This window comes from Pygoscelis adeliae, unplaced genomic scaffold, assembly GCF_000699105.1.
Source record: "Pygoscelis adeliae isolate BGI_AS28 unplaced genomic scaffold, ASM69910v1 Scaffold57, whole genome shotgun sequence".
NCBI lineage: Eukaryota > Metazoa > Chordata > Aves > Sphenisciformes > Spheniscidae > Pygoscelis > Pygoscelis adeliae.
This window is the reverse complement of record NW_008825615.1, coordinates 8,428,293-8,450,677: the sequence shown is the minus strand read 5'-3', so window position 1 is coordinate 8,450,677 and position 22,385 is coordinate 8,428,293. Positions and strand designations below refer to the sequence as shown.

Here is a 22,385-nt window from a genome sequence, read left to right as displayed (position 1 = left end):
TGCTCTGGCGTAGAAGCTAACTTTGAGGATCATCTTGATGGTTTTTTGTATGGCAACTTTAGCTTCCTGTTTGAAAGTGTTTTTTTCCAAGAGTAAATTGAATCATTTTTTTGTCTCTTCATTTTACTCACTTCTTAAAACAGTGTTGGCATCTGTTGAGGTTGCTTTAAATTATTTTGTTAAGAAAAACACAGTAGATTATTGATCTAAAGAAACTTGGGCATGGTCCAGAAATTCATGCATATTGAAGTGGGTTGACTTGAATAAAGCAGGTATTTTTCAAAATGCACAACTTAATACCCCAATGTAAAAGCATCCTGAAAAATTAAACCCTATGAAATTTAAATACTTATGATTCTGTGTTAATATTCTTCAAATTAAAACTTTCTAATTGTCTGAAATATCAAGTGTGCATTCTGGGAGACTGCTAAAAATAGGGAAATATTTATGCAAAAGAACTAAGATATCTAACACCAAAATCTGAGCAACCAAAACTTAGAACATTTGGCAAAATTAATTGTGCCATCTGAAAATGTTAGTTTTGGCAAATAACTAAGACTTTTTATTTGAAGAAAGGATAGCTTATTCTAAGGTATTTTAGAACGATCAAGTTTTGAATCTTTTCTATTTACTTCTAAATTAGTTATAATTTAATACAGTTATGCAGTTACAGCCCAAAAACATGGAAAAAAATTAAATTCCCTTTCTCTGTCTCCTTCCCCCACTGAGATTATATAATGCAGTAATTTGTACTGCAAGTTGAAAATAAGCTTTCTGAGGCAATCCTGTTTAGTCTTAACTAAATTTGAAAAATTGTGGGAGTTGCATATTGCACAACTTCCATTCATCTGTAATTTGAAAACATACATTGATTTTTTTTTTTTGCAAAATGACAGTCCTTTGGTATGTGTAAAGAGTAATGCAATATTAGTACTAAGACAGTTGTACCTTCAAAGTGCTCAAGATGCCCTTTAGAGTGTAGATACACTTGGAAAGAGGCAGAAAAGAATGTTTAGTTTTTTGCAACTTCTATGAAGCAGTGTCTTCAGGTGACACTTGCATACAATTTGAAACTAAATGTGATTGTTGATGATACAATTTGATGCACAGAATGAAGGAACTGAGTACTCTGAGCTCAGTGTTAATCTTAAGAGATAGTATGTGGAGCTAAGGTGTCTTTCCAGACTGAGGAAAAATTGCTATGGAAGTTTAAGATGCAATGAATCTGCTTCCACAGTTGCAATTTTGATTTTTGAATGGATAATCACATTGCCGAACAAATTAGTTAAAATTTATTTTACAGATACCAGAGAATCAGCTTTACTAAAGTTAAAGTATTCACACTGCTTTGGATGAGCTGCTTTATGAAGCTGAGAGAATAATGGGGGAAAACAAGTAGTTGTCCTTTTTGTGTTTGAGCTAGTGAGTTGTCAGTTCTGATCTTCTACATCAATATGTTTGCTGCTATTTCCACCTTTGCTTCAGTATGTTTTTATCACTAGTGTTTTAGTTTTCTTTCCCTTCCACAGAGATGTTTGTTGTAGCAAGAAACTTGCATGGAGGACTTGCTGATCGTAGAGAACTGTTTATGATCAGCTTTCGATGCATGATACAATTTGTGCAAATCGGAGAACAGGTGCATACATTTCACCTTTTATTGGAAGAGAAAGTGTTTTTCCCAAGTTATGATGGTAAACTATACTTGAAATATTTACTGTATATGAATACCTTTGTTCAAGTATTTGCAGTACTATAGCCCTGTAGCTTGTAAACACCAAGTGAAAATGTCCTAACTGTGGAACACTGAGTTACTTCTAGTATATCTTTCTCACACTGTTTCATTAAGACATTAAACTGATTAATTCTCTGTAGTAAAAAGAAGCTCCTTTTGGAGACTGCAATAGCAATTGTTCTGTGTAGAGCAGTTTGTTCTTTTGTTTTAAAACTACAAAATGAGATGGAGCAAGAATCTGGTGCAATTCTTTAATCTGAATAACTGTCAGCTTTTTAGGTTAAAATTGCTATTTATGTGAATGCGTATTTTCCTTAAACTAGCTACTTCCAGAGCTGTGGAATTTTTCATCAGGGATAAGTACGAAAAGAAGAAGTATTATGATAAAAATGCAGTTAATGCCTTCAATGTAAGTAAACAGTTTCACCAAGACTTCTGTCACTTTTCTTTTTTGAAAGCTACAGAAGAGAAAAGTAGAAAACATTACATATGTTAAAATGTCTTTCACAGTCAAAAACTTCTTGATACAGACCTAAATGCTTGCTTTTGTATCTCTTGAAAGCTATTCCTAGGTTCTGTAAGTTCAACACACATTGTCTATTGCACTTGTAAGAGCAAAGCGTTACGATCCAACAAATAGCTTGCTTCCAACTGCTTATATTGTGTTTTTCTTTTTCAGTAACGGGTAGTTCTTCAACAGTATACTTTGAGTCCTTTCCGAGTATCTTTTTCTGTGTTACAGGGATGAGATAGGATTACTGTTTCTGGTGACTTTGTCTTCCCTCATTCTCTGTAATACCTTGATGAGAAATCCTAGGTTGTTTTGGGCCCCTCTTCTGAGGGTCTTACTGCCCTGCTGAAGTCTAGACTGTTGCTTGCAGTGAGGTGCACTGGAATAGCAAACACGGGTAGTATGGCAATAACAGCTGTTTAATCATGTAGCTGTGTGTTCACTACAGTAAGTTGGTGAGTGCTTTTCTGGCAAAGCAGTTTTGAGAATGTCAGCCTTTACTGAAGTTCACAGCCTTGTTCGATTTTTTTTTTTTTTTTTTTTTTTTTTTTTTTTTTTTTTTTTTTTTTTTTTTTTTTTTTTTTTTTTTTTTTTTTTTTTTTTTTTTTTTTTTTTTTTTTTTTTTTTTTTTTTTTTTTTTTTTTTTTTTTTTTTTTTTTTTTTTTTTTTTTTTTTTTTTTTTTTTTTTTTTTTTTTTTTTTTTTTTTTTTTTTTTTTTTTTTTTTTTTTTTTTTTTTTTTTTTTTTTTTTTTTTTTTTTTTTTGGATACGGCTATTTCTGGGGCATACGATCTAGTTGATATATTTTTAATTATATAGGTGTATTTATGCTTAAACACGCACTCCTCTATACCTACATAATTTAAATATGGCCTAACTCGTAACTGACTGCTCCATCTTACTAGGCAATGAACTTTGACAGGGAAACAAGTGCAAGGATGGGCATAAAGAGTGGGAGTTTATGCTGCCTTTGCCATCTGAGGAAAAAAACCAAACCTGGAAACTAGAGAAGTGTGTTTCATTAAGCATTGTTGAAGTAGGGGGAAAATTGCTTCACTTAAGAGGTAAAATACAATTGTGGTTTGAATTACATTGTCAGTTACCCTTCTTTACTTTTATTCCAAAGTAGAAAATAGGAGGAATTGTTTAAAATTATACTTTTTTAAGAAGTTCAAAAGACTCCCAAGGTCTTTCTAAACAGAAAACCCAGGTGTCTAATATAGTAGTCCACTGCTGCTTTAATATGTTTGAAGGAGTAATCAGATTTTGCTTTATCGTATTGCAGACGAATATGAATTGCTTACCTGTCATAGCAGCAAGGATAGAATCCAGACAAACTAAAGAGATGCATGTTACTGCTGAGTAGGGAATGCCATTGTATTTCTTCCTGCTTGGGCTTTTCTTACATTGACTAATGTAAATAGCATAATCTCTCTGAGATAGGAACAAAATCTGATTATGAAATATTTTAGCAATAGACGAGTCATGCACATCCGCATTCACCTGCATTTATTCAAGGCCACCAAACATCAGGTTTGAGGTAGGCAATCTGAAATCACAGTTATGGCAAAATCCTAAAAGTATACAACACTAAATTAGCTAAACTAGTGTAGTGCCTGTAGTCCTAGTCTGCTGCTTGTATTGGGTTACCCTCCTTGGCTCTGGTCCCAGTCCAGCTCACACGTGCTTGTAGTGCTGTAACTGGTATTCAGTGATCATCTTTCGAGTGGGACTGACAGGGAAGAGGAGGAAAAGATGAAGCTGGGCCTCCATTCTGCATGTCTGAATTGCTGCTTTTCTGCTCCTGGATACTGTTGGCAGGGAAGAGGGGAAGTTACCCTACACTTCCAGCACATGGAGGTCTGTGGGGAGTTTGAGAAGAACAGGGTGAGGAAGGGAGTTCTCTGGGGGTACACGTTTCTATGCCCCCGTGCAGGGGGTGGTGACGGTTTCTAAAGCTTTCCTTTTGCAGTCTTGACGACATCTGAGACATCTTCCCTCTTCCCACCCTGCCAGGAGGTGGCTAAGATTCCCTGGGAATGGAGGGGCAGCTGTGGAGGAAGGGGGAGATTGCTGCTTTTAGCCTTCAGCCCTCTGCCAAGTGTTTTGGTAGCATCAAAGCACTTGCTAGCATGATACTTTCATGAGTAATAGTCTTGTGAACTGTTCAGGTGGGGTGTCTGTGCTGTGCCATGGCAAGCTCTTTTCTTCTGGAAAATTTCTTTACCCCATTTTTGCAGAGAGCACCCTGTGTCCTATTTTTAATCAAAATCAGCATTGTTGGGGTGATGTGAGCTTTTAGCACACTTGCTTTTTGTTATCACCCTTGAAATGGCAATGCCTTCTGCTTGGATTAGGACCAATTTAAGTTGGAGATGCATATGTATGTTGTCATTTGGTAAAATGAGTCCCTTCTGGGTCTGAGCAGGTAATACAGAAGTGCTGAAACAGGCTTGCTATGCCCGAAGGGTCATGTTCCTTAACCAGTATTTTCACTGAGGTGGTGTTTAAAAATCTAAGGGGCTTTCCCATATTTGGTCCACTGTTACAAGTTGCTTGTGGTAAAAGCTTCCTGTAGCATAAAAGTTGTTTTGAATAGATTCTCTTAAAACATGCAGTACAATATTTCTTTTAGCTTAAGTTTGGCAAGATCATAAGCTTTTCAAGTTTGTCTAACAGTACAACATCTGTGTTGATGTTAATGTATTCTGTTGGTTGGAGCCCAGCAGTATATGTCAAAGTTCAGTTCTTGGTTCCATGGTGCTCAGGATTCATGTATCTTTTATTTTGTTACAAAATTTCTATTTATAATTGTTCATTATATTAAATGTTTTGTTTTCTGACAAGACCGTTGTATTACTAAATTCGGTTTTTAGAGACACGCTATAATGACAAAATTAGCTAGTGCAGAGACCAGTAGTGCCATCAAACATGCAGACTAAAAATAGGCAAATATGAATGATTAAATTATTTTTTTTCACGGTTCACTGAAAAGCAATGCAGGATAAAGCTATGGGCAAAAAAAGCATCTGCAGTTTTATTGGCTAGTTACATTTAAAATAGAATAATGCATTTAAGTAGAAATCAAATATACATTAGAAAAATCTAATGCTGACTGAAAGCAGCCTGACTTTAAAAAAATAATTAAAATCTATTAAAATGCATAGATCTCAGAGTTTTCTGATCCATTGTTACTGGGAAAATGTGAAATGCTGGTTCTGTATCAGTGCCCAGGACTAAGTGAGTGGTACAATTTACTCAGCTGTTATAAGTGGGTTATCAGTAAGTAGTTACTGTCTTTGTTTTCTTGCTCAGACTCAGTGCAGGCTTGTGACTCTTTTATAGAAAGACTGACACCCTTGAACAGTGGTTTGTTTGGTTTTTTGGGTTTGTGGGGGTTTTTTTTCCTTTTGTTGTGTTTTTGTGGTTTTGTTTTGTTCAGTACTGGGAAACATTCTATTATCATTTAGGTCTAATTCTTAATCACAATGTTAGGCTTTAGCCTTGAGAAAAATCTTCTGAAATGTAACAGGAATGGTAGCCCCAGGTAGCAAACTACGGTGCTCTGGGTCAGGTTAGGAGATGTAGGTAGGGAATTTACCAAAGTGATCACGCTATGCTTGTCCCTTCTTTTTGCAGATGTACTTTCACATGTACTTCAGGTGAAACAAAAAGCAGGAGCTCCAACTCAGAATAAGCAACGTAGCTGGGGGGAGGAAGCCTGGCAAAAAATATCAATGGAAATTATGTATTCATTATTTTTTACCAACACTGATAATGCAGTTAAAATCAATCTGACATTTTAAGGAATATGTTAATGTGGATGAGTTTTTCTTATGGGTGCCTTTCAGGTTTTTTGGAATATTTATACTTTTTTAGATCTTACTTGGAACAGAAACCTTTTTCTAATTAGAAATTTTTTTAACATTTACATATGCATTTGCTGCTTCATAATGCTGTAAGACAAGAAGAAAAAGTTTTAGAAAAATGCTTAACAATGCATTTGTAGAAATACTTTCTTTCCAGAGCACTGGAATATTGCCATTTTAATTTTTTTTTTTCTGTTTAGCTGCTGTTAAAGTAGCAGTATTTGTTTTTAAGTTTTATTCTGACTAATGTAAAGAAGAGAATTTTGCATACATTAGCCTACTCAGGGAGGCAAACTGATTTTTTTGTACCCCATGGAAGTATCTTCAGATGCATGCCAGCTCTGTGAAAAACTCTTATAGTTGAAAGGATTTGTAAATGCTTAGATAGAGCTGTAGTGTTTGATATTATGACTAAAACTGTGAAGACAACTGTATAGTATTTATCACATTTAGGAAAATGCAGTCTTATTATCAAAGTATATTCCATTTAAGCAGTATAACCCATGACAGAGTTAGAAGTAGTATTTCTCAAGCCAGCACCTATCATAATTCTCTCCTAACATTAAAGAGAGTCACATTGGTATAAAAGATCAACAGTTCCTTTCTCAGAAAGTAGTTCATAGTCCTACTGTGATGAGACCTCAGTTTGTCAAGACTTCTAAAGACTGACTGCTTAAGAAACCCACGACTCTTGATCTGGCCAGTTGCCTTCCTGTTTTGCTTTGGTATGATGTAATTTTGAAACATTCAGGACTTCATGGGTTTTTTTATGCCTTTTATGAATGCTTACATTTTTTAAAAGAGGAATAATACAAGTAAAAACACTTGAAGGTGACAGAATGTTACTTGGGAATATAAATACATATATTTGTTCTGTGAATAACACATGTGATATGGTATTGTTAACAGCAGGAACTTTTTTTGCTCTTTGAATAATCAACTTAGGAGCAGCAGTAGCTGTTATCAAGTCAACTTATTTTAAATATCCTCAGCATAATATCGTCCTCCTAGAATTCATTTTCTGCCAAACCCTCTTCTTGATTTTTAGGCATACATAAGCTGTGAATGATGCAAAGTATAGCATAGAATCCAATAAAACAAACTTCACAAAATAGTGAAAAGATTAGGGAGTCTTTATAAATGTGGCGCATTTAAGAAACGGTAACATGAGCAATTTACTGTGCAATATGCTATGCTTTTTGACTTCATTTATCCCTGAAAACTTGTACAACGCAACTGAGAGCTTGCATCACTTCTGTAGTTAACTACAGACAGTTACCATAGGTCAAGTGGTGTGAGGTAATTTTGTATGTTAAAATTCTCCTTCAGGTGGGTGCTGACATGAAACTGTTCAGGGATATAATTCCACTTCAGACTTGCACCTGTTTATCACTTTCAAGCACAGGCAAATCCTTTTATATTCATCACAGGGCATTTTTTTGTATACAACAATGCTAGAACGGAAGGGTAAAGCATGCAAAGCAGTTTCTCCTCTAACAATCCTAGTCCTGAAGACTGTTGCTTATTAAATCTTTCATTTGCTTTGGGCTTTCATTAAACTCTTTATGCTCCTTTAGTTTACTATCTCCTGGAGCACTCTTAGAAGAGCACAGCTTACAATTATACAAACACCTTTCCCCAGGAATCTGAACTTGTATGCTTAAATAAATGAAGGACTTTTTCAGAATTGCGGCAGTAAATCTAAGTGGAGCAAAGATGGGCCTTGTTGGAGACAAGACATATTCCAAGACAATGAAATATAAAGCTATGGTGAATTTTTAGGAGAATAAAGTGCCTTACTATTTTAGAGAAACTCCTTATTACAGCAGAGAAGACTTGCATAGTTCTAAATCTGGGTATACAAAAGAAACTCCCAAATGGAAAAAATACCATACAGGCTAGGCAGCTGTCTGCCTTAACTTACTCCCTTTTTAGTCTTGTTTTTTTGGTTTTGTTTTTTTTTTTCCCTTCTGTTTTTTCCCTGTTTAGGCTTTTCTCCTGTGTTGTTCTCAACAGACCTTAGCATGATTGCAGTTACTCTTTTGCTTACGGGTTTGTTTGGGGTTTTTTTGCCTTTATTTTTTTGTCTGGGATATATTGGTAATTTTCTGGATAACTTGGTATTCTCTTACGTCCTCATACCATTTTCTACTACTTCCAAGAAAAACCATGCATGAAGATGGTGATGCTGAGCCAGAAAAGAGAAACTGGGGTTGATAAGACTTCTAACTCCAGCCTGTGGTTATTGCAGCCTGTGCATTTATGCAAGGGTATTTTTTTATTACTTAATTTCCTATGGTGATATTTTCTTGGAAGCTGTGGCAGATCTAGCTATTCTTGGCTTTTGGGCCAGGTTCTTTTCCCAGTTCTCATGAAATTTGTTACCTGTATTGGGGAAACAATGTTTACAATAGACTTTCTAACATCACCAGCAGATGTAAGAAATGTTTAATGACTTGAAAATGGAATGTTTGCAGTTCACTAATAGAAATTCTGTTACGGGCTGAAAAAATGACATCATGGTGTATTCAAGGCTAATTGTCATCTTAGTTGAACTATCATAACTTTTGATTCTTTTGAAACACTTGAGTGATACTGAAAATGGATGATGTACTGCTTGGTTTGAATGCAGGACAAGGAGTGTTCTCAGGAATCTATTCAGAATATCACAACAAATGCTCGCGGACAGACTGCTTTTTCCAGTGAGAGAGAGCAGATTTCAAGTGTTAGCTCACATTTGTGACTATCACGACAAAGCAGTTATTTGACAAGTTCATTTTGTGGCCTTGTTGCTTTCCATTGATTATCTAACCAATCCTAAGACAAAGTAGTTGAATCCAGAACTGAAAATGGAAGATTGTTCAGAGATTAGACTTACCCATATTAGTGACTGTAATAATAAAACCTGAAGAATAAGACATCGCTTCCCTTCCATACTTACGTCTTAAGAAATAGATAGGCATCGTCTGTTCAACTAATGTGAAGGCAGTTCCTAGTTGTATAGGAATACGAGTGTGTAGTAACATACCAGTCTGGCAGGTCTTCACTTCAGAATTAGTAATGAGTTTTACAGAACAGAAATCCTGTTGTTTAAGAGAGAAAATGCGCATATATCATCTTTCTTGTCATTGTTGAATAATTTAGCTGATCCTAAGGCTGCTTCTCTACTTAATATTCCTGTTTAATTTCTGTCCATGCTTTAATAGGTTTATCACCAGTACCTGGAATGATGTTTGAGGTGACAATAGTGGGTAGAATTTGCTCTTGTTGAAGGGAAGGCATTATGAAAGGTCAGAGCCCTTGGCTTGGTAAAGGTCTGAACAGAGCTGATAAAAATGCATTGACTGGGTTTCTGTACTTGGGCGAGAGATGCTCCTTGATTTTTGGTTACAAAAAATAAAATAATAAATAGAATAATTCAACGTTGTGGCTATACCTGAAAGGGTGAAGTGCTCAAAGGGCGACTTGGCTTATCTTCAGCAGAAGTCATCTGTTCACTCTGGAAATAAGGCAGAAGTATGACAAAACCAGTGGCTCTAGGACTGGTGCTCTGCATCTCCAAATACTTTGGGATGTTTGTTTTTATGAAAGTAATTTCTGAACAGAGTATTCATCTTGACTGATGATCTCTGTATGGAGTCCCAAATACTTGTAATCAAAGCTATGCAACTGGTGAGGTGGAGGGACAGTTGTTGATGAGGCTCATGATCTTAGATGCAGTGGCCAAGAGAAATAGCAAACATTGCTTGTTTTAGGTTTTTGGGAATTGGCAAGAATCTCCCAAAATTACTGATTAAAGGAAGTAAGCTTTGAAGTAGATGATTACACAGTTTACCAATAAGCCAAGAGGAAATGTGTGATTTTTAGAACTGAGGTTCCAGAAAGAATAATATCTGTCTAAAATGAACCATTGAGTAACAGCTGCTGGCGTGATTCTTTGAGACACAGGACTGCACTAATGAAGGGGTTTCTGGTACCCAGTGGAAATAATTCACTTTGACTGTATCAACATGCTGCTAAGTTAAGTGTACTAAAGTTGTACAGAGGTTCAGGAAGTCAAGTTTGAAGCAATCATATTTTCCAAATTTTTTAAAAAATTAGCATCTCCTCTTTGATGTAAAATAAAAACTGTAAAAAGACAATCTTCCTTAAACTTTTGTTTATTTTTATATCTAATACTATGACCCTTATGTCATACAAGTAATGAGGAGAAGCAGTGAGGTCACTGTGTTGGGTGTGGATAAAGGTTAGCTATGTAGGTATTATCACAAACAATCTCTGCAGCTTTTAATAAAAATAAGTACATAGGGGAAAGAGCACAACTTAGAATGAATATGAGAATTGCCTTATTCAGGGTGGATGGTGAATCAACTTAAGCGGATTCCAGATACTTTCAGTCTCAAAAATTATGAACTGGCACAATCTATTCCACTACATGGAGTGTGAATAAGTTATCATGTCCTGACGATGTTTAGAGAATAGTAAACGAAGTTTCTATATTTAAGAGAGGGTGTGAATTATGTATGGAACAGAAGTTTCATGTAACTCAAGTTCACTGAAGGAAAAGAATAATGGGTCTACGTTTCCCATGCTTTCCTAAGACATTGTATATAATTTAAGAAGTATGAACTTATACAGGCAACTGGATAAAATGTGGTGTGAATTTAGAGATTGTGATGGCACATTTTCCAGAAAGTTATCTTATAGGAGATTAAATCCATAATACATTTACTGCACTAAAGTATGTCACATGGGCACCTGAAGATGGATAAATTGGGGTATGATAGTGTACGTGAACAGTAAGTTTATAGTAGCCAGCATTGAGAACCATTCGGTTGTTGGCTTGGAGAGAGGTTATGAGTTACCCCTCCCAATATTGCAAGAACTGTAGTGGGTTTTTAGTGGTCTATGAAGAAATTGTGAATCAAGGGATATGAAGTATTTTTGAAATATGCTAATGAAGATAGGCATCAATAAGAAGCATTGAAATACCATACCAGAATTATGACTTGAGGACAGAAATAGTGAAAGTGGGATAAATTATTTTGCAAGATCATGCTGTTAGAATGAGTTGAATTATAGAATCCAGAATAGCTCAGGCTGGAAGGGACCCTTGGAGATCATCCAATTCCATCTGCTCAAAGTGGGGTCAACTAGAACGGGTTGCTTAGAGCAGTGTCCAGTTGGGTTTTGAATATGTCCAGGTCTGGAGACTCCACAACCTCTCTGGGTAACCTGTTCAACCACCCCCATGGTAAAAAAGAAAACACAAACGTTTATTCATACGTTTCAGTGGATTTTCCTGTGCTTCAATGTACATTTAGTGCCTCTTGGTCCTGTTTCTGGATACCACAGGCAACAGCCTGCCTCAGCCTTTGCTCCCTGCCACCAGGTATTTATACGCGTTAAGACTTCTTCCCTTCTTTCTCTCCTACTAGCTTTCTCCCCTCCAGGCTAAGCAATCTCAACTCACTAAGCCTCTCCTTATCTGAAAGGTGCTCCAATCCTTTAATCATCTTAGTGTCCCTTTGCTGGCCTTGCTCCAGTCTGCCCATGTCTCTTGTACTTGTGAGCCTAGAACTGGCCACGTTGCTAGCTTGTGTCCAACTTGTCTGTCAGAACCTCCAGGTCGTCTTCTGCAAATCTGCTTTCCAGCCAATTGACACCCAGCCTGTACTGGTGCATGGGGTTATTCCTCCCCAGGTGCAGGACTTGGCACTTCCCTTTGAACTCCATGTGGTTCCTGTTGACCCATCCTGTCAACGGTGCTCTGAATGGCAGCACACCTATCTAGTGTATCAACCACTCCTCCTCATTTTGTATCATCTGCAAACTTGCTGATGATGTACTCTGTCCCATTGTGTGGGGCATAAATGAAGAAGTTAAATAGCTGGCCCTGGTGTCAACTCCTGAGTGTACCACTAGTGAATACTCTTGTGCTGGACTTTCCCCAGCAATGGTTAAATGAATGAGTTAGAGAAGCCAGGGTGTGGATTTTCAGTACGCCCGGCTGTATTCTTAGTAGCTCCCACGTGCAGGGTCTTGTTTTCCCCACTTCCATGAGTATTTTCATTTGAGCAGTAGTTCACACAGCTGGACCGCCTAGCTACAAGTTACTATGTCTATGTAAACAGAACTTCTGCTGAAGCTGAAATCTGCAGTGACTGTGTTGCCAGTTTAACGTGGATCATGAAAATGTAAATGATCTGATATGCAGCAGGGCAAGCCACGGGGGGGGGAGGGAAGGTATTGTTCTGAAGTGTTGGGAAGCTCTCATTAAAGACAGTTTTCCCTGGAACAAATACAGAAAACTTCTGTTAGGTTGGACAGGGGAAATGGAGAGCACTCCAGTAAGAGGTTAAAAGCGTCTGTTTTGTTTATCCTGTGTCAGCCTTTAACTAAGCCATGGTGACTCTCCATAATATCTCAAGAGGTGGTTATCTAAAGGAGAAGCTAAATAATCTAAAAAAAATGTGGGCAACAATAGGTATGGATGCTCTTGGTCAAAGTTGGAAAAAATATTTTTGCACTCAAGTCTAATACTATTAAATATATCTGTATTTCCCAGAACATTGAGTAATTGTATCTCTGCTTGATGTAAATTTTATGAACATCTGTAGCTCTGCACACAGCTGGCTTTTGCACAAGCTTCACCGTATTCCTATAACAAGATGTGGGCACTCTGAGGGGATGGAGGAGTGGTGAGCATGTTCAGAATATTGACGGAAAAGCAGTACTGGCTTCTTTGAAAAGCCAGCTACTGCTGTGTTTTGTGAAATGTGGGACACAACCTTTTTTATGTGGTGTGCAGTGGTTAGAGCGCTGAAGGAGGGAGATGTTTCAGTAACTTCTAAAAAAGCCTTGCCAGTTAGCCTAAAGAACTTCTGCAGAAATTCATAGATAAGTGTGATTAATCGTACATTAGTATTCTTATACCCCTTTCAGTACTTTGAGAATAGGCCTCTTTAAAAAATGATATGCAACTGGTTGCGTATTTATATGCATCTAATAGCAGTCTGTAATTGCTACTGCTTTAAAATAAAATACTAATTTTAGTGTTGTAACATTCGTTGGAGATGTACAGTAATAAAGTCAAACATCTGCTGAAATGAGAAAAACATATGTAGTAGCTGAACTTAAAACCTGTACAATCAGTGTAGAGTAGTCCTCTTCATTTAGGTTATTTCCCTGTATATTGTGTGCATATAAAATGGCCACTCGAGGGCACCTTTGTATTTGGTTCAGCTGCTAATTTCCTGAATATATTGACATGGTTTGATAATGCACTCATTTTTTAATCTCTTGAATCTTCTGAGTAAGAGCACCCTAAATTTCATATTTAAATGGAAGACTAATACAGGTTTCTAAAGCTTTAACTTGAGCCCTTTTTAATAAAAGGCTAAATAACAACATGCATTACATCAAGAGCAGGATTTTGGAAAAGCTACAAATAAAAGTTGATGAAAACTTTATTTAGTACATTGACCTTAATGACCATAAGTGTTTGTATGATGGTTATCTACCATCAGAAATATGTTAGTACAAACTGAACTAAAATAAAATCATTCTTAGGTTTTGTATGTTATGTTCTTTGATAGCTTCATTTAGTGCTTCTTTAGGCTTACTTTTTTCACTTGAAGTCAGTCTGGTGCACAGACTACATCAGAGCCATGGGGCCAAATACTGTTTGTATTCATGCTTTTATGTGAACTATTAACATGGCGTATATTTGGATAGTGCCACTATGAAGTAATAACTTAATAAATGCCATAGAAGTTTTTAATGGACAAAATAGAGATAGGTAACACATTGCCATGTAAGAGGGCAATGGAATAATATTGTAAACTGGAGTAATGTTGTAAACCTACAGATCCTTTCTTTTCCAATCTTCCGTTTTTTGTGAACCAAAGAGTCTCAGAGCATAGGTGAAAATGAAATCTTACAGTACTATTGCATGTGTATGTGTTTTCTTGCTCGGCACTGAACGTATGTGATGCTTTAAAGAAAGTATTCAGTTTCATTATGCAAAATGGTTATTTTTACTTTATCAGCTTTTTAAAAAGGAGTCCCAAAACACAAACAATGGAAAGAGATTCAAGAATTGCTGAAAATGAAATGACTACAAGTTCTTTGGTCTGAAACACGATTGAAATTTTGTGGACAAATGTGGAAACTTAAGAAACAGCTCCTTGCCTTCATTCCCTCTTAAGCAATTCTGAATTCACTTCTTAATCAAAAGATCCAACACTCTTAAGTTAAAAACTAAAATGAAGTATTCAGATGCTAGTTGTCAGTTTGCAGTACGTTCTTAATGCACACAAGCACGTCAACTTTCTTCTTTTTCTAGCAGCAGGTATGGTTGGTTGCAGGGGTTGCCATCAGTTTTGTCTGGTACTTGAAAGTGCCAATAATCAAGGACGTTGTAGCTGACAACTTTCCAGAGCGTAGTGCTAACATGTTATCAGAGTAGATCAGTGTGTGCTTCTTTACTTGGAAGATGGCTGGAAATTGCTTTTTGGATTTTGATATAGAAATTTAGATGAATTTACAGATGTGGTCAGAAGTGGGGGAGGTTTTGGTCACTTGTCTTTAGTGGTTCTGATGGTAAATCTTACTGTTATACCTACTTGCTCAAATGTCTTTTTCCATTGGATCTAAATTAAACAAAGATATTTTCTACCCTTCCTACTGTCTGCTCTGCAAACTTCATAATTGGTGTCAGTATTGGCCAGTTTTTGTAGAAACAGATTCTTTAGCTTTTTTCTCTTTGTTTCTACTGGAATATAACAATTGGATAAAACCTGACAAATTAGAAAAGTGACAACAGAAGACAATTATTGCTGTGGAATAGTGGTTTTTTTGCAAAGCAGATTTTTTTTTTTCCTACACTAAAAAGGGGATGTCTGCTTGTAAACAACAGTATTTTCTGGTACTCAGACTTGGACCCAAGCATGGAGTAATCTTCCTTTACTGATGCTTCTGATTAAGCTTATAGAAAACAAGTCATTACTAATAAAGACTGATAAATACCAAATAGAAAACCCATATGTTACTTTGATGTGGGATTACATAGTGCTGCTTTTCAGTGATCTCAGTCTCTTAAAAAACAGTTTTAAAATTATTATTAAAACCTTGGTTGGCAATCCTGAGTGGTGATCAGGGTTCTGCTATAAATATTTGAAATGCATCTGTGGCTTTCAACTAATTAAAGACAATTTCACCAGGACTGAGTGCAGCACTTAACTCCAGGAGAGTTGGATGCATTTACCTGTCATGGGTGAGTGGTGTGATCCGGGGGTTAGTCTAACCTCAGTGCTCCCACTGCTGGCCACGAATGTAGAAATAGGTCACTGAGCAGATGCTTTCTCATTTGTCATTTGCTGGCAAGCTAATGAATCTCTTTTGACAATGGGAACAGCTCTATGAGCTGCTTTATCACTGCAATAATTTTAAAACCAAAGATTTCCCGGAAATACAAGCCAGCAGCACACAACTTGTTGTCAACCACTGTTCCTTACCGGTGTTTCATCTGTTCAATAACTAATATCCCCCGTAGCTAATGGTATGTCTGCACTGCAGACAGGACGTAGAAGGTATTAATACTAACTTTGAACAGTCTAATCTGGGTTTTGCAAATGAAGTAATCAGAATAGTGTCGAAGTTGTTTAGGGTTGACTTATGCTAACGAGAAGGATTATTTGTTGGGTTTTGCTATACATTACATCTGCAAAGTGTGCTGCAGTTTGAAAATATGAATATACCACAGCCTTTCAAAGTAAGAGTTGGGGGACAGTACAAGGGAAAACAAAGCCTGTGAGGTTTTATTGACACCTCAGAATATCAAGCAGCTTCACTGGTTTGCTAAAATATGGGATTAGTTCGGGTTAAAAATGAGTGTTTTGAAATCTCCTGAAAACCAAGCACTTGATGACTAAGGTGTTTGGTTTCCCTTCCTGCTTGAAGAGGATATTAGCATCTGTAATAATGACTTGGATGTTAGTGAAAATTCAGTCTTCTAACTGAAAAAATCCCAAGATAATAAATAAATACCTTTACATTGCAGTGTTGTTATCGGTTTTGTTTGGTGCTAGTTCTGGTATATGGACGTGACACAATATGACACCTGAGCACAGATGAGGAGCAGAATGATGCACTGCAGGGACTTGATTCTAGCTGGAGAGTGCTGCCTCTCGCTAAGGCTCCTCTGCACTCAGCGTGTGCCATGCTGGATTGCTCTGCGGTCAGGAGGCAGCTGGTTCAGTGCCAGCTGGGAACCTTAACAGGGTTAACAGGTCAGCTCTCCCTTAAGCATCAGTTTGTCCTAATGGCAAGTATTTTTCCAGGCATCTCTGGTACCCTGATCAGCTCTTGATACTCTGACTGCTTAACCACTCGCCACAATGGACTGCACCAGCCTCTCTTTTAATCCTGTTTTGTGTTTAGCTTTATCCAGCCACTCAGTTTGACTTGATTGGATTTTTTCATTCAGATTTCCTTATCTGGCACAGCATGGTAGATAACAAATGTAACATGATGCAGTGGTGACAAAAGCTGTTCAGCAGCCCAAACTCATGCTATTGGTTTTCATTATATAAACTTAACCAGTTCTTTATGCATTGTAATGTGTCTTCTCTTAAAGATTAGCTTCAGTCATATGCCTTTTGTACTCTTGCTTAGTTGAATATTTGCATATGTGAAGTGTGCTTTCAAGTGGTGTTTTTTATTTAGCCTGAAGTGAATGTAGGGCTGCTGTTTAAAGATTACGCTTGGGCATTTCTCAACTTGTGCATCCTGTTCCATGTCCCAGCCTAGAAGACAACTGCTTTTCGTTCTGTCTCCTGCTTATAGCTTGCATGACGCTTCTCCATTACTTGATTTGCAAAACTATAACACTTACATTCAGGCCTTCGTAGGATTACCTTATCCTAGGTTAGATGATACCTTAATTTATGAAGATGATATGCAGATTGAGAAGAACGATTATGGGAGGATGGAAGTGTGATGGAAACATCTATAGTGCTGGTTTCCCCCAAATGAAATTCTGCTTACCTGGTTTGGTGTGGTGAGTAGCTCTTACCTGCTGTCCACCTGTGAGAGCTATCAAGCTTAAGTTCTCTTAAAATCTGAAGCATACAAAAGAATGGGGGGGAAAAAAAAAAAAAAAACCCAAACCACCCCAACCAAAATCCCACTTTTATCTTCAGAAACTTGAAAGTATACCTGTGATGTTCCATTATCACAATTTCACACATTTGCATTTAATTGAAATCTTAGTAAGGAACATGGTGTTAGAGCTCATAGTTTAATATATGTAATTACCTAATCATTTTTCTGACATCTTTATTTGGTTACAATGTGGTGTAATCAGAATAAACAGGATCCCTGTGTTTCTATAGCAACAGAATGCTACAGTTTGAGAAACTGCTTCATTGCAGCAGATGTATCCATAATGCTTCTAATGACCTGAGGATTTTAAAACAGTAGATTTAAAAATGAGGATTCTTTTTCATAATTCTGCAGGTAAAATTTGGTTTAAAAATTAAACCTTATAATATCTTTCCTGAAGCTCTATACCACCTTCCAGGATAAGCATAGTTTCTGAGTTTGTAAAAATACTGAAAATATGTATATTCTATGAATATTCCAGCTATATAAGCTATGGTACTGGTAGGTTTTTCTGTAAGAAATATGGGGTATTTAGACATGAGGTAGGGTTTGTGGTTTTATTTTGGGTTTTTTTTTTTTGCAGCTTTCAGTTTCCTTTTAGTGCAAGCTGGGTTTTTTTTAAACTAAGTAAAAATATGTCATCTAAATTGGTTATTTTGATCCAACATAATGACCTGCTCTGTAATAGTTTCGTTTACGTTTAAATTTTCCTTGTAGATAGTAGAGGTGATACAAGACAGTGTAGAAGTGTCAGCTTTATAGCTCTGAAAATCTTCTACATGTTTGGTAAATGTAATTCAGTTGCGTTTTTGTCGTAAGGGGAATAGAAAGATAATGTTTCCATTACAGTGATCAACTATGCATAAAGAAATAGGATAAGAAGATGTATGAAAATGCATTTAGAGAAATCCTATCTTCTTGAGCAAAGCATATCTGTTGCATATATAACTTATCTTTTGGATAATTCTGGAAGTCTAGTGGTGCTAATAGCAATTTTACATACTGATTCCTAGAAAAGAAGTATCACCTGTCTGCAAGGTCTGGCATCCTACTGCTAGGATGTGGCTTCATATTACCCCTAAGCTCTTTACTCATTTGGAGTGCTCTTAGAGAAGAGTTAATTAGAACTTTAATTAATGTATAACTTTCAGAGTTATTTTGCATTCCTCTTAATAAAAATATTCTGTTACAGTGAACAAGAACAAAGGCACTCTCTTCTCTCCCCCTCCTCTGGGGCAGTGTGCCTTCGTGCTTCAGGACATTAATATTTCAGTAGTCACGCTGGATAAAATTGAACAATGGATGAAACCTAATTATTTTTCTTAGGCCTGTGATATGATCTTATCCAGGTTCATTTTCTTATATTCTATTCTAGTGAATTGCATTATGTCACTCATTCCTACCTGACAGATTTCCTTCAAATATCATACTGATAAGAAAAAAAAAAAACAACAAAAAAACCAAAAAAAAACCCCAAAAAACTTTACTCCTCTTTTTGTTTTTCTCTGTTGTATTTTTTTCCACCACCCCCAAAATTATTGAAAAAAGTAATTAAAATCGTGTCTCTTAGCTGCCTCTGCTCCACTCCGCCCCCCCCTTCCCAGCTGTTCTTGCTTATTTTCTTTCTCATTTCTTTCCTCTGTTTTGTACAGATACCCTCTTCTGATGCTGCTCAGCCTTTGGCATCCTCTCCTTCTCTGCAAGCTGCTGCTGAGAAGAGCAAAGCAGAGGTATATTGTTTTCGGGTGCAATTCTTGTCAGGTTACTGCTTTGCACAAATGTTTACGTTTCTATAGAGTAATTTCACTGAGTTAACTAGAGAATTTGAATTGCTGGTAACGCTTCAGGCATTTAAAATACTTCTGTCCCACTTGCTTCCTGGCCTAGATAAATGAAAAGAACCCGGTACAACGGGACAAAGCACATGCATGATTGTTACCTCTTAGTGTTTATATGTCAAAATTCTGGTTCTGCTCTGGTTTAGTGTCACAAAACTGTGGAAACACCATTTCATTCCCAGCTAATGGGTGTGAGTGACACTGTCCTGTCTCCTCAGGAATAATTTTTGGTATCTTTTTTCTTTTATATTACTTGCTTGTTTCAGAATCTAAATTATCAGTACTGTTCTAGCCATTTAGTTCAATCTCTTTGGAGGTAAATATAGAGTTAGTTCAGACTAACTAACTAGTTAACAGACACTTCTGTTAACTCATACTGGTTTTAATATCCCTTCTAGCTGGGATACATGTGTATGTGCTGACATTACATTTACTGTTTAGAAGGGCCTTTGAAAAACTTAATACACAAACAAGTAGTAGATGGGGCATCATTTATATGAACTTTCAGTAAATGTCACAATTTGTAACAATAATGAAATACTTTTTTTTTTTTTTTTAGAATGTGAATGCTCAATATTAGGCTTTTTTGGATACTTCACTCTAAATTGAGACTGTATATATAATATGAAATAACTTATGATCTAAATGTAAATCTTGTTTTTTCTTCTAAATACAGAAAATGTGGACAGATACTATAAATTATTTTAGTTCAGCTATATTTAAACATTAGTTAAAATTTAGACGACAGTGTCATGGACTAGACCACAAGCCTTGGTGAATTTGACGTGTTTTTTAAATTGTACCAGGAATAGCAGCAGCTGCTTAGAATGAAACTCACCTTTCCTTTTTTACCCGCCTCTCTTGATGCATTCAAATTTGAAAGTTCCTCAGTGTAACTAGTATGTCATGTTGTTGGAAATGAATCTTGGGGGAAAAAAAAAAGAATAATTTTTGCTTAGAATTTAAGACCAGTATGAAGCCAATTTCATTTTATTATCTTCATAGTGCTTTTTGACTGCTTTTGCAAGTAATGAAACACTTGAGTTGAAGTTCTGGCATGAATACAGCATCTGAGAAATGTTTTTATTTAGTCTGAATTCATTTTTATCTAATGGAGCTGAAGCAGAAAGCTTGCACGTTGAAATTGTGAAGTGTGAAGATGAAGGAGTTAGGGGTTTTCAGGTCCACAGTGAAAATGAAGTGAATGAAAATAAAGTCACTGGGAATCGAGAGAGTTCCTATAGGCTTTGTGAGATGTGGAGGCAGAAACACTGGTGAACAGTTTATTTTAAGTCTTCATATTTTCACTGTGAAGCTGTTGGGGATTTGTTAAGGGCAATGAGAGGCATTTATATTTGGAGTGTTTACCATATGAAACCTACTGCAAGCCCTTCTTGTTCTCGAAGTCCCGAAGAATAAAAGTTTCCAGATACTTTCTCCTCTGGAAGCGAGGTTTCTCTAACAAAACATATTTTAAAAAAATGTTGAAGTCAAACTGGAAATCAGGACATCCTGAAGATGATCATATGCAAAAACTTTAACTCTACTTTCACTTAAACATATTCAGGTAAACTTAAGGTACTGTATCTGAAAAGTAAGCGTACTGTTATGACACTTCCAACAACCTCTCCTGGGAAGAAAGGAAACAAATTACAGTTGTCTAAGATGTAGAAAAGCTTCCACAGGAGAAGAGGTTAGGTTTATTTAAATTATTCGACTTGGGAAGGTTGGAGTGGGGACCGAGAATGAAAGACTTTTGGAAAAGTTACTGATCTGACAGTATATTTGTGTGCAGTACCTGATTATGGTCACGGGATTTTGAGAGTCTTTAGAATGCAGGTTGGTACTAGGATTGGTGACACAGTAATGAAAAAAAGGCTAAGCTTCATTTGAAAGGCATGGCTATGCATTTGTAATCTTAGTTCAGTAAGCCTGCAAGTCTTAGGTTACTATGATGGCCTCAGAATAAAACACTGCTCTATACTTGTCCCAGTCATAGAAACTTTTTCTTGAACACCTGGCACTGCCACAGGTGAGAAACAGTGTTGGCTGGGCCTCTGGTTTGGACTACTATGCTCGTTTTTGTGTTCCTAATGTTCACTAAAATCTAAGTTGGTCTCTTTCTTCTCTTCATAACAGACATTCCAAATTCCCCTTTTCTGCAACTTTGTGACTTGGTCATTGCTTCCTGTTGCTTGAGTGACACCCACATTTAAGCAGGTGCTTGGTGTGATAGTCTCACTTTCCAGGACCCGAGTGTTCAGGTTAATGCCTGACAAAATAATGCACAGGCGTTAGTTGGGACTTGAGTAACCTCAACTGAGTAACCCCAATCCATCTGGTAAATATGGTGAAAGTTTTGAAAGTTGATTATTTGAAGTTGTGAAGAATGTGTTACTTGGGTCCCCCATGCCCAGTCCCCCCCCAAAAAAACAAGGAAAAAAACCCCTTCATCTTAGTGTTAGAACTTTTAACCAAATGTCATGTTACACAGATTTAAAAATTATATATATTGGATGTTTAAAAAAAAAAAATCCTTATTGACAGAAACCCGTAGCCTAGTAATTGGTTTTATTTTTAATGCTGGAGCTTCATGGGCAGTTATCTAACCTCTCAAACTTCCTCCTAATATTAAGAAACTTGCTAAAAAATAGCGTCTTGTGGAACAAAGCTGTTTCGAAGCTTTGAACAAAGGTATCCAAGTCTAATGACTGAAAGAACATTTAGGAGCTACTGTCTGATCTCCTTCATTACATGTGGTCAGCTCTTGTTCCATCCATCTTAATGTTCAAGTGTACTCACTAGTACTATACTGTAGTTGTGCAAGGTAAATGAAGGCAGATTGCTAGGTCTAAAAATCGCTATTAACACTGTGTCAAAGCAATTGCTGGCCTAAAAAGTCTGTATCTTCTGTACGTTATGATGTCTTAAGGAGTATTTGGTGCTTTTCTTCAGTCAGACTGGGTCTGTAATATTGCCTCATTTATTCATTCAAACCTAAAATGAAAAAACTTCTGTAATGTCATTATAATGCATTCAGAGTGAAGGGTTCTCTTATGTTTTCTCTTTCTGGAACAACTTAATGTTTTACGACTCAGCGGGTCTGTCATATGGCCCAAGTCAACTTTTTACATTCAGCAGTTTTGGGTTTTTTTAAGACCGATAGATTAGCTTTTAAAAAATTAGTAACTGTCTGCAGAAAGCTGCATGAAAATTACCTTGCTATAGTTCTTTGGTTAAAGAGACTGACATCTGTCCTAAGGACAGAGA

At 36.6% G+C, this 22,385-nt stretch overlaps 1 protein-coding gene across 1 annotated transcript in view; it reads left to right on the top strand.

Moving 5' to 3' along the window:
• The window catches only part of SMAP1 (small ArfGAP 1), a 77,032-nt gene that overhangs the window by 3,572 nt on the left and 51,075 nt on the right, over positions 1-22,385 (top strand). The window contains 2 exon segments of the mRNA XM_009333245.1: positions 2,066-2,141; positions 18,930-19,007. Of these exon segments, the coding sequence (XP_009331520.1) occupies positions 2,066-2,141; positions 18,930-19,007 (154 nt within the window).